This window comes from Microtus pennsylvanicus, chromosome 1 (genome assembly GCF_037038515.1).
Source record: "Microtus pennsylvanicus isolate mMicPen1 chromosome 1, mMicPen1.hap1, whole genome shotgun sequence".
Lineage (NCBI taxonomy): Eukaryota > Metazoa > Chordata > Mammalia > Rodentia > Cricetidae > Microtus > Microtus pennsylvanicus.
In genome coordinates this window covers 162,344,549-162,361,864 of record NC_134579.1, presented here as the reverse complement: position 1 = coordinate 162,361,864, position 17,316 = coordinate 162,344,549, and the positions used below count along the sequence as shown (strand labels likewise).

The 17,316-nt window shown below is 44.6% G+C and overlaps 1 protein-coding gene across 1 annotated transcript in view; it reads left to right on the top strand.

Annotated features, from left to right (window-relative positions):
• Prep (prolyl endopeptidase) overlaps nucleotides 1-17,316 on the top strand; it is a 111,062-nt gene that overhangs the window by 25,211 nt on the left and 68,535 nt on the right. Inside the window, exons 3-6 of the mRNA XM_075944316.1 lie at nucleotides 5,947-6,080; nucleotides 7,772-7,902; nucleotides 10,007-10,216; nucleotides 13,093-13,214. Coding sequence (XP_075800431.1) covers nucleotides 5,947-6,080; nucleotides 7,772-7,902; nucleotides 10,007-10,216; nucleotides 13,093-13,214 — 597 coding nt within the window. The remainder of the gene's footprint in view (nucleotides 1-5,946; nucleotides 6,081-7,771; nucleotides 7,903-10,006; nucleotides 10,217-13,092; nucleotides 13,215-17,316) is intronic.

Here is a 17,316-nt window from a genome sequence, read left to right as displayed (position 1 = left end):
GTGCTATTTTAAGGGACTGTGTCTCAGTGACGACCCCTTCAGAGACTCCCTGAACATGCTATGTTAAGGGGCTGTGTCTCAGTGATGACCCCCTTCGGAGACTTCCCGAACATGCTGTGTTAAGGGGCTGTGTCTCAGTGACGACCCCCTTCAGAGACCCCCGAATATGCTTTAAGGGGCTGTGTCTCAGTGACGACCCCTTCAGAGACTCCCTGAATATGCTGTGTTAAGGGGCTATGTCTCAGTGACTACCCCTTCAGAAACTCCCCAAATATGCTATGTTAAGGGACTGTGTCTCAGTGACTACCCCTCTGAATGCAGAGGCTCCCCGCATATCCTGTCTTAAGGGGCCATGTCTCACTGACTTTAGTACATTCTACTTGTTATACTGTGGTGGCCGAAGCCCCCCATGGAGAAGCAGGGTTTGAACTCCCTTCACTCTATCACATCTTCCCAAACCACCTGGCTGCGTTCCTCTCCTTACCCTCACCCTTGACCTCTCTTCTCCCAAACTTATTTTTAGATCAAGAAGTCAGAACTATTATATATGTATGTACAATATATATTGTATGTAATTAAGAGCAAAAGAATTGGACATCCCAGGAAAGACAAGTTAAAATGCTCTACAGAAAACCCACCCCCACCCCCACGAAGGGCTCTCTAAGTTATGAAGAAGGGATGACGGTAAGCTTTACTGCTGGGTTTTGCATCTCAGCATTTGACTTGGAAGACGTCAGTCTTTAAATATTGCTCTATTTAAGGTAGTCATCTAACGTTTGTGGGTGGGAGATGACAAAACTGGACCGAGTTGAAAATCCCTTGCAGCATGATTCTGCCCAGGGTAGCAGCTGCATGTCCCGTCCCTGTGAGGACAGCTAGGATGTGTTCACAGTGGGGAGCACCTGTTGTGGTCCTGGGGTGTGGGGCGGGGCAGAGAAGCAACAGGAAACAGTGCCGATCACAGTCTGTTGAACACTGACTCCCCGGACTCTCTGAGGCCAGAGTGCAGCCTGGTGCCAGGCTGGATATACAGAGGTGAGCACCCCAAGTGAGAAGGGGGTATCAGCCAGGTTCTCAGCTTTCTGGGAGTCCTGCTTATGGCTCAGACTGTTTCCCTTCTTAGAATAACTTGGCAGGGCCCTCTAAAAGAGTTGCCCTTAGCACTGCAGACTGATGTACATTGTGTCTCATCTTTATTTCTACTTCAGGTCGTGGATGCTCCCATTCCTTCCTAGTACAGCTGCTCCACTGACTTGAGTCTAGCCTGGACCTTTGCCTCAGTCTCCCGCCTGGGTCTCTCTTCACTTCTGTAGTCCCATAGTGCGTTCACTGTGAAGATCTTTAAGAAGATAACCGCATTTCTTGTGCCCGTGCTCACTTGTGGCTCATTTGTCTTTGGATGAAAGACTAAACCTTTATATTTGCGTCCTGGACACCGGTCATCCATCCTCAGTTGGTGCCTCCTCTCCTGCTCATTCCCAGTATGCTGGCCTTTCTCTTCCTCACACCTGTCAGGGTCTTCTCTTGCTAGGGCCACTTACCTGCTGTTGCCTTTGCCACACCTCTGCCCTGCCTTGCCTGGCAACTCTCCCAAGCTCTCAGATCTCAGTTGAGGACATTCCCTCCTTCTCCAGGAGTTTCCCTCCCTGGCCTCCTGACGGAGTAAACACCTTCTTTCTGTGTCTTCAAGTTCTTGTTTGTACATTTCCAAAGCAGGGTTGGCCATTATAAAACATGACAAAAATGTCAGTGTGTCAAACTGTTATAAGGATTTCAACAGTTTTAGTTCCAACCCTTGTCTCACCTTGCCTGTTAGAAGCCAGCAATCGAGGAATTAGAGCAGTTGGGGACTAACGTGGTCTATAAGTGGTCGTTTGAGCAGCAGCCTTGCTCCACTGAGCTGAGTGCTGAACAACTGTACAGTTTGTTTTGTGTCTATCTCAATAGATTGTGTGCCCCGTGATGGCAGAGATTTTGCCTCAGTTCCATCACCTGTGCTGTCAGCAATGCCAAGATCTGTGTTAGTGCATGCTAGACCCCGAGGAATGCCCCATGGATGGCAGAAAATCTCACAGGTGGCTCGGCCACCCATCCCTTCTCCCTCATCTCCACATCCAGTATGTATGTGTCACTGTTTCTGTTGTTAGTATAAAGCAATCTCAGGCTCTACTATACTGTTAATATAGTCATTATTATGATATGTATCACATATATATATATATATATATATATATTTTTTAATATAGTCAAGAAGAATAAACTGTTGAGGTCCACGTGATGGGTGACTTTACCAGGTAGCTTTAACACTTCACTTCTGTCTCTGTCTTTGAAGCAGCATAGTGTAAAATTAGGCCACACTCTTGGACACTGATCTCCAAACAGTTGCTACTGTGTGGATTATATAAAAATCAGTTTCCTCCTTCACCCTTGGTGAGCCAGCTGGGGTCAGCAAACTGCAGGGCCACATAGTAACTGCTTTTGTCACCACAGTCCTGTCCTCTTTCCCCATCTTCAGTTCACTCTTTGTCCTTCCTTCGTTTGTTTTCTCCTCTTTCTTTTCTTTTCCTTCTCCTCCCCTCTTTCCCTCCTTTTTTCTTTCCCTCAAGTATTAGAGATCAAACTCAGGGTCTCGAATACTAGGCAAGTGCTCTACCAATGAGCAACACCCACCTACCCAGCCCCCTGTCCAAACCCTTTATAAACATAAAGGAACTGGGTATCTGTCCAGTGGGTAAAGTCTTGCCACACAACCATGAGTTTCCAGCACCTGTATAAAAAGCCAGGCATAGCAGCACACACCAAGAATCTCAGCGCTAGAGAGGCAGAGGCAGGAAGATGCCTTCCGCTTGTCAGCCAGGTGGCCTAGCTATTGACAAGCTCCAAGTTCAGTGAGAGACCCTGTCTTCAAAAAAATGAGATGAAGAACAATTGAGGAAGACACTCAGTGTTGACCTCTGATCTCTACACATGTTATTGTGTGACAAAACTTTTCCGGGGGAGATGCAACATTCATGTCTGCTCACGGTAGACCAGAGTATGGACACCACCAAAGTCCAGCTGGGTGAGCCATGAGTTTCATTGGGGTTACTTACAGAAGAGAAGTGACTCAAAGACAGCTACTTCACCAAAGCCCACCCCGGCATGACTGACAGTTCACAGAGCTGGGTACCTGGAGCATACTGCACAGCCTACAGGAAGCTCAGCAGCTTAGGGTATCTTTTCCAGGTGCCTCAGTTGGTCTCAACCTATTCCAAGCAGCTTGACTGATTTCTCCTTCTTTCGGGCAGCTGGTCTGGTCTAAGAATCTTTGCAGCTCAGCTTGTCGTGAATCTTGGCAGCTGGACTCCTTTGAGATACTTCTCTGCAGCTTGGCTCTGCTTGCTCTGGAAGGGACAGGTTTTAGTGAATCTGGTCAGTTTCAGGGACTTCCTGAGGAGTTTTTGAGTTTATCTTCCTGTTTAAAGAGCTTCCCTGAAGGATGCAATGTTTTAATCTAGGAAGAAACTGTTATACAACACACAGACATGTAGTACATGTCCACACACATACATGCACAATATTAATACACAAACATACGTATGCGCGTGCACACCCACACATCTTTCATAGCTGAAGGACCTTCCAAAAGCAGAGCAGGGCCAAACCAGTCTAATTCTGAGCAGAGTCTGACTCTGTAGCCCAGAGATGAGCAGAGTTTGCCCATCCATAGCAATAAACAACTGAGAGTCATATTGTGAGGGACTCAATTTTAGTTTGTTTGAATTACGTTTCTTGAATTACAAAAACCTTGTTAATCACTGTATTCATATGCAGCATTCTTCTCCTTTGAAGTCATAAACATTAATGGGTTGCGGCACCACTTCTCTCAGCGTGAGATTGCAGTAGGAGAACCCAGACTTATCTGTCCTCTTAAAATAGCACTTGGAGCCTGGATGGGCCTCGGCAGCTTAAGCTGTATCCAGAAATGGACTGAAGGGGATGCTGTGTTTTGCCATCTAGGACATCACATGCTCAGTTATTTCCTGGCCTCCCCCGGTTGCTCTTCTGCCTGTAGACATCTGACAAAGCCCACTGAACATAGTTCCGGTACAGTTACACCTGATTCCTTTCTAATGACACCCAGATGTGAATTACAGGGGCACTTAGGCAAATGAAGACAGGAGAGGGTCATGGGGTTCAGTGATTAGTTCAAAGTACATTATATGCATGTATGAAGAAGCCATGGTGAAACCCAGTATTCTGTACAATCGGTAAGTGCTAGCTAAACTGTGACTCTGCATTACAGGCTACAACTGACTGCAAGGATGAGGCCTTCATCCCCAAGGTCTCCCGACTTCCTGCAGCCCCTTTCCTTTTCTTATAAACCATGATTGTTGACATTCTTACCCAGAGCCACTTCTATTCTTCTAAATCTAAATAACTTTCAATTGCACATTTTAGTGAAGTTCTCTGATGAGAGTTGACATAGTGGTAGGTTTTAGATAATATGATAAAGCAAAGTCATTGAAATGCTTGCCTAGGTATTTTCTCCTAAATTTGATCGGGGGCTTTAAGCTGAACCCTTGGGACTTTATAAATAAAGTCTGAGGATATGACTAAGCTGTATATAGTGTGTTTATTAAGAGCATAGATCAGAAGCCAGTTTCACTCCCTAGCTGTATAATGTTGGATAGTTTTCCAGCCACTTCCAAAATCTAGCTTTCTTCTATGGAATTCGGCCTCATAAAAGACTCTGCTCTGGCTGGAGACTTGGCTCAGTGGGCAAAGGCACTTGTCTCCACCAAGCCTGATGACTTGAGTTCCAGTCCTGGGACCCACATGATGGAAGGAGAAAAACATCCTCTGACCTCCTTGTAGGTGCTGTGGGAGAAAAACATCCTCTGACCTCCTTGTAGGTGCTGTGGGATTCTCTCTCTCTCTCTCTCTCTCTCTCTCTCTCTCTCTCTCTCTCTCTCTCTCTCTCTCTCTCTCTCTCTAGTAGATGGAAGTCTGTATCCTACCCAGTCTTGCAGCTGTTCCAATGAAACACACAGAGGCTTATCTTAATTATAAACTATTTGTCCTCTTAACTCGGGCTTATTAATAACTAACTTAAATTAACCCATAATTTTTTTTAATATTTATTTATTTGTTATGTATACAATATTCTGTCTGTGTGTACGCCTGCAGGCCAGAAGAGGGCACCAGACCCCATTACAGATGGTTGTGAGCCACCATGTGGTTGCTGGGAATTGAACTCAGGACCTTTGGAAGAGCAGGCAATGCTCTTAACCACTGAGCCATCTCTCCAGCCCCCCCCATAATTCTTATCTATGGTTAGCCACATGGCTTGATACCTTTTCTTAGTAAGGCATTCTCATCTTGCTTCCTCTGCTTCTGGCTGGTGACTGAAATTCTACCTTTCCTCTTCCCAGAATTCTCTTAGTCTGGTTGCCCTGCCTATACTTCCTGCCTGGCTACTGGTCAATCAGTGTTTTATTAAACCAGTACTAGTGACAAATCTTTACAGTGTACAAGAGCATTGTCCCACAGTGTGCACGGACACACACACACACACACACACACACACACACACACACACAGGCTGGGGAGGGAGGAAGGATAAAAGAATCTTCTCTAAAGGTGAGACGTTAATAAGTTGATACTTGCCCTGTAAGCATTAGTTGAGGTGGTGCCATGTAAGAGTCAGTTGTATCAAGGGGAAAATTATATTTTGCTTGGTTATTGAAATAGGATATCCTTCTGTAGCCCATACCAGTCTAGAAATACCTCTAGCATAGAACACACACACATTCTCTCTGTCTTTGTCTCTCTCTGAAGTCACTGGTCCTACTGACTGAGTCACAGGCAACCTCATGATCCATCCACCCTCAGAAGTAACACTTTTGCTTTCACATGGGACATTTTACATTTGATTTGCCTTTTGTCCTTTTTAATTCTCTGCAGGCTTTCGTGGAGGCACAGAACAAGATCACGGTGCCATTTCTTGAGCAGTGTCCAATCCGAGGATTATACAAGGAGAGAATGACTGAACTGTATGACTACCCCAAGTACAGCTGCCACTTCAAGAAAGGAAAGCGGTATGTGAGGGTGCCTGCATGCCTTCCCTCTTTACTTTCCAGCTTGGTGTTTTCTTTCTTTTTCTTTTTTTAAAGTGTGTGTGTGTGTGTGTGTGTGTGTGAGAGAGAGAGAGAGAGAGAGAGAGAGAGAGAGAGAGAGAGAGAGAGAGAGAGAGAGAGAGAAAGAGAGGGAGGGAGGTGAGTGTGTATGTGTTGGTGTGTGGGAGAGTGAGGGAATGTGCCCACACCAGAGGCTGACATTAGGTTTTTTTCCTTTATTGCTTTTCACCCTTCCTTTTGCTTTCCTTGAGACAGGGTCTCTACATAGCTCTGACTGTTCTGGGATTCACTGTGTAGGCCAGACTGGCCACAAACTCACAGAGATCCTCCTGCCTCTGCATTCTGGGGTCTGGGAGTAAAGTTGTTCACCACAACTCCCTGCCTCTACCCCTATTGAGGGATAGGGTCCCTTTCACACCCTGGAGTTTTACCAGTGCTGGGTTATGACACGAACCATAGTGCCTAGCTTTTATGTTAGTGTTGAAGATTCCAGCTCAGGTTTTCACGCAGTAAGCACTTTGCACACTCAGCCATCTCTAAATCTCTACAGCTCCCATGAATGGCCTTGTACAGGTCAGGTGTGGTGGCGCAAGCCTTTAATCCGAGCACTTGGGAGGCAGAGGCAAGTGGGTCCCTGTGAGTTCCAGACTGTGGCTACATAGTGAGGCCATGTGTCAAACAAATGAAGTGCACCTTTGCACTAACTTACCAGTTTATAAAAGGAAGCGATTGTTGTGTTTGAACCTGAGAATAGTTTTTGTACTGTGAAGTGCTGTTCATTCATATTTATAAAATAGCAGTTAAGACACTTGGCAGTGATATAGCCTGTGAAAGCTGGTTATGGAGAATCCTCATTTTTGTGGTTAGTTGGTGAGCCTGTGATTCATAAACAACAGGGGAGATTTGGTTCCACCTAATATTATCTTTGGCTCGTAGTTCCCGAGGACATTTTATTATATGTACTTTTTTCGATCCAAGAATGGGTCACAAAGTGGAGCTTGTGAATTTAGCCCTCCAGTTTATCTCTTTCTCGCAGCCACTTGGACATGATCTATTGTTTTTTGGATGTACCTTCACACGTTTACTCTGGAATCTTAGGGCCTCCCCATCTCACGCAGATAGCAGCAAAGTAGCCAGTGTGCCAAACCCTGCTACCACCTGCTTTTATAATTAAGTCTAACTGGAACACAGTCCTGCCCGTTTGTTTGGTGAGCGTGGTGACTTTGTGGCCCATGGAGTGTGAACGCACAGCCCCTTCTCTCTGTAGAAGTGTGATGACCTTCATACCTGGCTGCCAGCCAGGCTGTGGAAGCGGGCCAGAGTGCTACAGTGGGAAATCTGCTTTCTTCTCCATTTAGAAGAAGTAGGTACGGCTGTATTTGCCTGCCAGTGTTATTTTTAGCAAACTGGTCTTCATTTGTCTCCAGCCAAACTACAGTAAATTATTTGCATACAGAAAGAAAGCCATTCAAGTAACAAACTGTCACATAGGAAGCCGGAGGGACTTCCATCTCATCTGCTGTCCCTGTCTCAGCTTGATTGCACCTATTTCTTTCTGTGTGTGGTCTTGTGAAACTTGCTTCTTCATGTGTTTGATTCTTCTCCACAAACGGAAAATACCACAGCTAAATACAGGGAATTTCTGTCCCCAGGTATTTTTATTTTTACAATACAGGTTTGCAGAACCAGCGTGTGCTGTATGTGCAGGACTCGTTAGAGGGGGAAGCCAGGGTGTTCCTCGACCCCAACACTCTGTCGGATGACGGCACAGTAGCACTCCGAGGTAAGGGGCCCTTGGGAGTCCTTGCAGCGCCACTTGGAGCTCTGAAGTCTTGAGATTCCAAGCTGGGTGTGAGCCATATTGTAGAGCAGATGCACACAGTGTCAGGAAAGCTAACTTTGCATACTGTATTTAGAACACATGGATAGTCACGTTCATCTTTCTCACCCCGATGGCATGAAACAGAACTGGAAAATAAGTCACACTAGACCCAGATTCACTTCTGGGTTGTTGAATTAGCATTATCATTTCCCATAACATCTGAGACCCATCTGACAAGAAACACTTAGACCCTCTTGCAGGAAATTTCCAGCTGTACAAGGAATGTTCAGCTATAAACAGGGGAGAGTGATCAGAGTATTAAAGCCTAGGTAGTTCACAGTTAGAATTAAAAGCAAAACCCCCAGTTTTGTGGAATTGAATCTCTTAGTACCCTGTCTCTGAAGATGTTGCCATACAACCCGAGTCTAAGTGCATCTTGCCTGCTGGTGCCCCATGTCTGCAGTAACTGCTCCCAGTGTTGCCTCCTGCAGGCTGTAGAGAAGATAAACCTCGGTTTGTGCTATGAGTGGATTTTTAGGATAAGGAAAAAGTGGGGTATTCTTGAGTCCTCTGGTTTAGTAATTTCATGGTTAAATTACTTCTTGATATGCCAGCTGTTCCTAAGGAGGAGGGCTCAGTGTCTCTCCTATACTGTCCATTGGTCTATGCCAAAGCACAGTGCAGGTTGACTCCCTAGAACTGTGCAATTTGAACAGTGGTGTCTGCCGCTTAGTAGGAAGGGAATGACAGACCCGTTTCACTGGATCCGTACGAAGACCTTTCTGCAGGTATTTCCTGCCGTTTCTAGCTGTGCCTCTGTTACTTGGTGGTCCTCTTCGTCCCTCCCAACTAGGCTTAGTGTGTAACTGTTTTGGAGGTGAGGCACCGACTATCCATATTAGTATTTCCATGAATCTGAGCCTGTGGTTTAGAATTAATTTAATGCTATGGTTCCGAGGTAGTCGCGTATTCTGTATTAGAATCTGTGTGTTTTTTTACTGAAGTCTGCCTCGCAGCCCATCTGGGAGGGCTGTGTGCAGTACCTCTCACCTCAGTGATACATACAGGGCAATGGTTTCTTTAGGTGTCCGCTACAAATAGGGACATGATCGACGCAAAGGTGAATTAGGCCTGAGACCTGGCATATGATTCCTTACGTATGATTTTAATCCAAATAATTTTTTTCTTTTTCCCTGAAAATTTTCAATAAGTGTATTAGCAGATTTTAAGGTAATTTCCTACTAACTAAAGCTCCATGATAATAATTGAGCGTCCTATAAATTTTAGATCCTCAATAAAGTTTAGCAAGCTTCCCAGGAGGATCACTGGTATCTAAACCTTACTCTACGAGGATAACTTGATAGCCTGAACTATAAAAGCCAACATAAAGCATGACCACTTATCAAGAAACTTTCGCAGGTTGGATGGGAGCCTTGTTGGGTCCCCAAGGACTTAGACCTGGCATGACAGTCCACCGAGAGGTGCTTTCTGCTTCTTTCGGAATGTGCACACCAGGATCCTTCCTTGCAAACCCTCCAGCTATGTTTACCTGGGCCTGTGATGTCATGGTACCAGTAATGCTCCGAAATGAGGCTATAGACTGATCTCAGATGCTTTGGAGTCCATCCCAAAAGTTACTTAATGGGTACAATTTAATTCTGGTATATGCTATGTATCATAATTTAGTCAGTACTATAAAGGCAGATTTCCCCCCTACTTACTCCCTTTAGGGCATAAATAAAATATGCTGCTTGTCCCAGATGAGCTCTGCTTTTAACTGAGCTACCCATTGACTTATAATAATTTCAAAATGGAAGTATCTTAATGGGCATATAATCCAAGGCGTCATTTTCTAAAGGAAGAAAGTATGGCCTGAGGAGGTCATCGTAATGGTAATTCCTTCCAGGCGTCAGCTGAGCCCAGGTTTGCTCACTACTAGCTTCCTGTTTCCTCCATTGCCACGTTCAGTCTCCAGGCTATTTCAGGCAGCTCTGGTAGTGTGGACGACGACAGCGGGCAAGATGAATAGTTATATGCCACATCTGACTACCTCTGTGCCCCGTAGGTTATGCCTTCAGTGAAGACGGCGAATACTTTGCCTATGGTCTGAGTGCCAGTGGCTCAGACTGGGTGACGATCAAGTTCATGAAAGTCGATGGTGCCAAAGAGCTTCCTGATGTGCTGGAGAGAGTCAAGTTCACCTGTATGGCCTGGACCCATGACGGCAAGGGGATGTTCTACAATTCATACCCGCAGCAGGATGGGAAGAGTGACGGTATGTGAACAGCGCTTCAGGGAAGCACGTTATACGAGACCATGCGGCTTCTTATGACTGAAAAGGAAGCTCCTTTGATTGACATTGCGTGTCTAACCTTTTCACAGTGCAGCAGCAATCAAGTTACCAAACATACTCTCACATTGTGTATTATTTTATATTTGGTTCCATTCATCGACTGCATGCAGCCCCAGGTGCAGTGGCAGCCTGGAGGCCGCAGGTAGGTTAGTCATTGTGATTGCCTTAAGAAGGCCGTGTCTCATTTTGCTGTTCCTATTTTATTTTATTTTTTGGTGTGGTATATAAAAGTTTCTCAGGCTGTAATGAAGGGGTTTATGATTGACATAAGCAATCTTATGTGGCCGCGAACTCACAGTTCATGTTGTGCTTCCTACCAGCGTTCCTTAAAGAGTGTGTGTCCTTAAAGATTATAAAGCGGTTTTTACATTTTGGTAATATTAGTTATTGCCCTGATAGCTTAGTACATTTTCACAATGAGAAGATAAAGTTTAGTCTCTGAATAGTCTTTAAAATCAGAAAATATACATAAATTACTTTATGGTGATAGGCAGCTGGTGCCTAACATTTTTTTTAATGCATTAATTCATAGCAGAATTAAAAGGTACACACATGTATCTTTGGTGTCTTTACCAGAGTGAGGAATAATTGATAACTTATAATTAGCAAACCTTCAGTAACACATCATCATTTTTACCCAGAGTCTGTAGTTTATATTAGGTTTAATTTGTTGTTGTTGTTGGATATTCAAGGCAACCTTTTTCTGTGTAGCCCTGGTTGTCCTGGAACTCAGTCTGTGGACCAGGCTGGCCGCGAACTCACAGAGATCCACCCACCTCTGCCTCCTGAGTGCTGAGGTTAAAGGCGTGTACCGCTCCTGGGTTAGGTATACTCTTGACTTTGTACATCCTGTGCATGTTATGGCATGTTACAGCATGTTAGGGCGTGTCCCCAGTGCAGTGTTGCGGGGATGATTTTCAGTGCCTCGAAAGTATTTTGAACTCTACCTAGTTCTTTCTCCCTTCCCTGGTGCCTGGTGGCCCCTGATCTTTAATTTTTTTTCCTTTTCAGACAGGGTCTCACTGTTGCCCAAATTGACCTTGAACTTAGATCTTTCTGTCTTAGCCGAGAGGTACAGGAGACACAAGCTTGTGCCACTGTGCTGGGCACACTGGCCTTTTCTGTCTGGTTTAGTTCCATAGATGGCGCTATACAGAATATACAGAATATAGCCTCTTCAAATCAGCTCCTCTCCTTAATTCTTAGTTCCATACGCCATGATTCTTGCCCTCCACCTTTTATTTATTTATTTTTTAAATATTTATTTATTTATTATATATACAATATTCTATCTGTGTGTATGCCTGCAGGCCAGAAGAGGGCACCAGACCTCATTCCAGATGGTTGTGAGCCACCATGTGTTTGCTGGGAACTGAGCTCAGGACCTTTGGAAGAGTAGGCAATGCTCTTAACCTCTGAGCCATCTCTCCAGCCCAACCTTTTATTTTTTTTTTATTTTTATTTTAGTTTTTCAAAACAGGATTTCTCTGTGTAGCCTTGGCTGTTGTCTTAGGGTTTATTATTGTTGTGAAGAGACACCACGACCATGGTGACTCTTTTTTTTTTTAAGAAAACATTTAGTTAAGGGGGCTCGCTTACAGTTTCAGAGGTTCAGTCCATTTTGATCATGAATGGGGCCACAGCAGCATGCAGGAGGACATGCTGCAGCTGAGAGTGTCACACTGAGGGAAGCTTTATGCAAGAGATCTCAAAGTCCACCCCCATAGTGACACACTTCCTTCAGCAAGGCCACACCTTCTAATAGAGCCACTCCCTTTGGGGGCCATTTTCTTTCAAGCCACCACAGCTGTCCTGGAACTCACTTTGTAGACCAGGCTGAACTCAAACTCAGAGATCCGCCTGTTTTTCGAATGCTGGAACTAAAGGCACGCATCACCATGCCTGCCTGTCTCTTTCCTTTGTCCTGGGTGGTTTCCTTGTCTCAGCGGTTATGTGCCAAGTTGCTATCATAGGTAGATCTCTGTGCAGACGTTGTGATGAGTTCTAAGTAGCACAACTGCCAGATCTTAGGGTGAGAAACCACAGAACCATCTTCCTCCAAAGCCTGTGGCATTTGTGAGAGCTCCTGACTGCCCACCAGTGTCTGAGTGCGCTCAGGGTCTGGTAGCTATGTAGTAGGTACCTCTTGTTGGTTCACACTGCTATCCCAGATGGCAGCAAGTCTAGAGGTTGTACAGCTTCAGTCCCCCAACCTTGTTCTTCATAGTTATTTTGAATCTTCGTGTTCCTCCACGTATACTTTAGAATCGTTTGTTTATGTCTTAGTTTGGGTTCTGTTGCTGGCATAAAGACCATGACCAAAGCAATTTGAGGGAGGACAGGGTTTATTTCACCTTAACATTTCAGGGTAGCACTCCATCATTGAGGGGAGTCAGAACAAACGAAACCGCCAGGACGGTCCCTATCCACGGCTTACTATCCTGGAATCTGGAGTCAGATCCAGAGAAACTGATGTGCTGGTAGTCCTGAGCCTTCTGCTCCATGAACGTGGAGTTTCTCTCTGTGTTAGTTATTTTAGTTCTTTGGAATGATTTATAATTTTCCTTATATAGGCCCTGTACATACTTTGTTAGATGTATAGTGAGTTTTCTGGTTGCTATGGTAACAATTCCTCATTCGTTGCTGCTGTGTAAGAGTGTGACTGACTTGCCTGTTAACCTTGTGTCCTGCCGCCATACACTCAACCTTTGAAATGTTCTTAGCCTTGTGTGATGGACGTAGTGGAGATTTTCTTGAAACTGCCAACTGTATTTCAGCGAACATGTTTTATTCCTCAGGGACAGAGACATCCACCAATCTCCACCAGAAACTCTGCTACCATGTCTTGGGGACCGATCAGTCAGAAGATGTTTTGTGTGCTGAGTTCCCCGATGAGCCCAAATGGATGGGGGGAGCCGAGGTATTGTATACTGCGAAATTTCATCCTCAAAGACCTTGTCGCATGGTTCACGTATAAATCTTCCTGTGATGTGGTAGTAGATGTCCCATAGATGGCAGAAGTACAAGAATGTTTTTAAAATAGTGGTTAATAATCAAATTGATTATTAATGAAGATGGTAAACCTTTTTAACTGTTAATTTCAACATTAAAATCTTTTCTTCTTGTATCCACCCCCATCTCCTCTCTGCTCACCCACTCCCTCAGAAAAGAGTAGGCCTCCCAGGACATCAACCAAATATGGCATACTATGCTACCATAATATCAGGCACCAACTTCATATCAAGGCTAGACAAGGAGACCCAGCAGGATGAAAAGGGTCCCACAAACAGGCAAAAGTGTCAGAGACAGCCCGCACTTCCGCAGTTTGGGATGTCACAAGAATAGCAAGTTACTCAACCATAACATACATGTAGAGGACCTGGTCAGACCCCTGCAGGCTCTCCGATCTCTTCGAGCCCGCATGAATCCCAGCCAGTTGATTCTGTGGGCCATGTTCTCTTGGTGTCCCTGACCCCTTTAGTCCTATCCTTCCTCCCTCCTCTGCAGGAGGCCCTGAGCTCTACCTAGTGTTTGGCTATGGGTCTCTGCATCTGCTCCCATCAGTTGCTGGATGAAGTCTTTCTGGCCTCTTTGATAACGATTCTTCTCAGCTCTGGTACCAAAGCACTGCAGGGAGGATACAGTGTAGGTGAAGGTTTTGTAGCTGGGTTGGTGTCCCAGTTCCTCTACTTGAGGCCTTGCCTGGTACAGAAGATGGCCAGCCGGTTCAGGCTCTGTGTCCCCCGTTACAAGGGGTCTTTGCTAGGGTTCCTCTTGTAGAATCTATGGAATTTCCATTGCACTAGGTTTTCACCTCACCCCCAAAATGCTCCCCAGTTCTAGTCATTTCAGTATTCCCCACCCCCCACTTGTTCCCTCCTGTCCCCGCAGGCAGTACCCACCCCCAGTCCACCCTCAAAAAATCTATTTCCCCTTTTGAGGGAGATTCTTGCATTCCCCCTTGAACCATCCTTGTTACTTAGCTTCTTTGGATCTATAACTTGTAGCCCTGGTTCTCCTTTACTTTATGGCTAATAATCACTTATGACTGAGTAGACACCATGTTTGTCCTTCTGGGCCTGGGTTACCGCACTCAGGGTGATCTTTTCTAGTTCTGTTCTTTGCAAATTTTCTGATGCCATTGATTTTTAATAGCCAAGTAATACTCCATTGTGTAAATGTACCGCATTTTCCTTATCCATTCTTCAGTTGAGGGGCATCTAGGTTGTTTCTAGTTTCTGCTTATTGCACGTAGGTTGCTATGAACATAGTTGAACCTTGTGGTATGGTAGAGAGTTCTTTGGGTATATGCCCAGGAATGGTATAGCTAGGTCTTGAGGTAGGTTGATTGCCAATTTTTTGAGAAGCCACCATTTTTATTTCCAAAGTGGCTGTATAAGTTTGTATTTCCAACACCAGTGTTTCCCTTGCTCCACATCCTCTCCAGCATGAGCTGTCATTTGTGGTTTTGATCTTAGCCTTTCTGACAGGTGTAAGATGGAATCTCAAAGTAATTTTTATTTGCATTTCCCTGATGGCTAAGGATCAACATTAAAATCTTAGTAAAAGCAAACCATGTTTATTGTTATACCCAGATTTCAGAGTCCTCCCAAAACCAGCAAGGAGACCGAGTCCCATACGTAAAAGTAAAAGCCTTTATTCAAGTTTGAACTCTGACTCTCCATGCATCCAATGCATTGATATGATCAGAGAGACCCTAGCTCAGTGGGGGTGGAGTTTTTATAGTAGCAGAGGTTGTGGTAAGGGATTTCTAAGGTTCAGGACCCGCGATTGGCTGACATTTGTCTAGTGGTGCCCTGGTGAAAGGGGATGGGTGTGTGGTGGGCTAAGAGACATCAAGTTGGAACACTGGGGATTTCCTTTGGAACATTAGGTGTTCTCTCTTTGGACGGTCCATTCCTGGGTGGTCTCAGTAACCTGAAACTCAGGCCTCTATTACGCTGGCCGTGCTGGGCTCTCCACTCATGTGTAGAAGTAGATGGTGTTGTAAAGAAAAGTGTGAACAGTCAGAGATCAGCACCGGAGTTTTCTCAGTTGCTTCCTGCTGCCTCTTCCATGTAAAGAGCCTCTTCCATGTGCTTTCTTCATCCATATTTTCTCATAAGGCATCTTTTAGACATTTTCCCACTTTGTGAATATTTGTGCATTCCTTAGGGCAGTCTTAGCAGTAATCACTGAAATGATATGCTCTTGAAATAGGTGGCCATGTTGTATTCTGTGTCCAGAGAGTCAGCTGTGAAGAAACTTAGCAGTTCTCCCAGTAAGGTGAAGATGGAGAGTTTCTTTCTGTGATCTAAGGGAAATTTGCTATTAAAGTAAGGGGAACACTGTGTCCTATTGAGAGTGGGATGTGGCATCCCACTGTGGGTAAGAATCCACCAGAGACATGATAGCACACCGAGGACCTTCCCTGTTCTGAGAGGGAAGTAGGACTTCAGCTGGAAAGGAACATTTTAAATTTAAAACTGTTATTCCCAAGCCTGGCTGAAGGTCAAGCACAGTGGCAGTTCTTGTCCGTGTGTCTGTCTGTGTGTCTTCACGGTAGTGTTTCCAGTTGTTCTTTACCTGGATCAGGAGTCAGCACATCACCAGCCCCGGGCCATGTGCATCCTGCTCTTGTGGAAGAAGCTTCCCAGGAGCCCAGTCACACTCAACAGCCAGTGGTCACAGAAGTCCCACGACCAACTCTGAAAATATTCCTGTCTGGTCATTCTCAGGAAAACGCTCCCAATTTTAAAGGAATATGCTCAAAATGAATTTTTGTTCTGTTTCCTCAAAATGCTTTTTTGCTGTGCTTTTTCTTGCCCTAGCTCCTCAGGGAACCAACCTTTCCTGTGTGGTTACTGTTGGAGGGAGAACCGCTTGTTCTTCCCGACCACCTGGCTAGCTTAGACCCAAAATAATCACACAGAAACTGTATTAATTAAATTACTGCTTGACCCATTAGTTCTAGCTTTTTACTGGGCAACTCTTATATTAATTTAACGCATTTTTATTAATCTTTATCACCATGTGGCAGTGGCTCCATGGCTTCTCTCTAACTCTGCCTTCTTCCTCCCCTGCTATAGGCCAAGCCAGTTTCATTAACCAATAAAAGCAACACACAGGCAGAAGGACCCCCCCCCACACACACACCAAGTTACTACCATCATTTTTCTTACATGTTTTTTTTTTATCTCCCATCTCAGTAGACTGTTTCTTGTTAACTTCTTGCTGTGTGATTTCCTGCACATTTTCACCTTTATCTGAGTAAAAACAATTGGGAGGTTATGCTACCAAAAAAGTAAAATGTTGAGTAGTATGTATTTCTCTTTACCTTTTGAACAGGAGTACAATGATGGAAACTTAAAATAGTATATTTAGTATTCAAATTTTATTCCCTCTGACCTCTTCATAAAATAGAAAACTCGATCTCCTAGAGAACTTGTGAACACTGGAAATAATGATTTCATTGCAGCAGAACATTTTTGCTTTTGTTTTATTTTGAGATGGTCTTGTTATGTATCCCAGGCTAGCCCTGAGCTCACTTTATAGCTGAGGATGAACTTGATTTATGACCTTGCCGCTTCTCACTCCAGAGTGCTGGGTGGAGGGGTATATGCCTCCTGCCAGGCTTGTGTGGTGTTGAATGAAACCCAGGTCTTCGTGCATGCTAGGCAAGCACTGTTCCCACTGGGCTACAGTCCTACTCCCAGCATATCTGTTTTAATCCGTTTTATTTGGTTGATATGATTGCACGAATGTTGAAATTGAACACCAGTATTCTTAATCCATGAAGGGAAGAAAAGAGAGCTTAACATGCAACTGTCGGCACAAACCTCTACCTGAGTCTGGTAGAAGCAGCTGGATTTGTGCCAGATTTGTTTTTAAACTTTGAAAAGTATAGAATAATAATAATAAATATATAAATAAACAAAATTTAACATCTTAAGGGCAGTGGCATTCATTTGCAACCATCTCCTCCATCCATCTTGACAACTTTTTTATCTTGCAAATCTGAA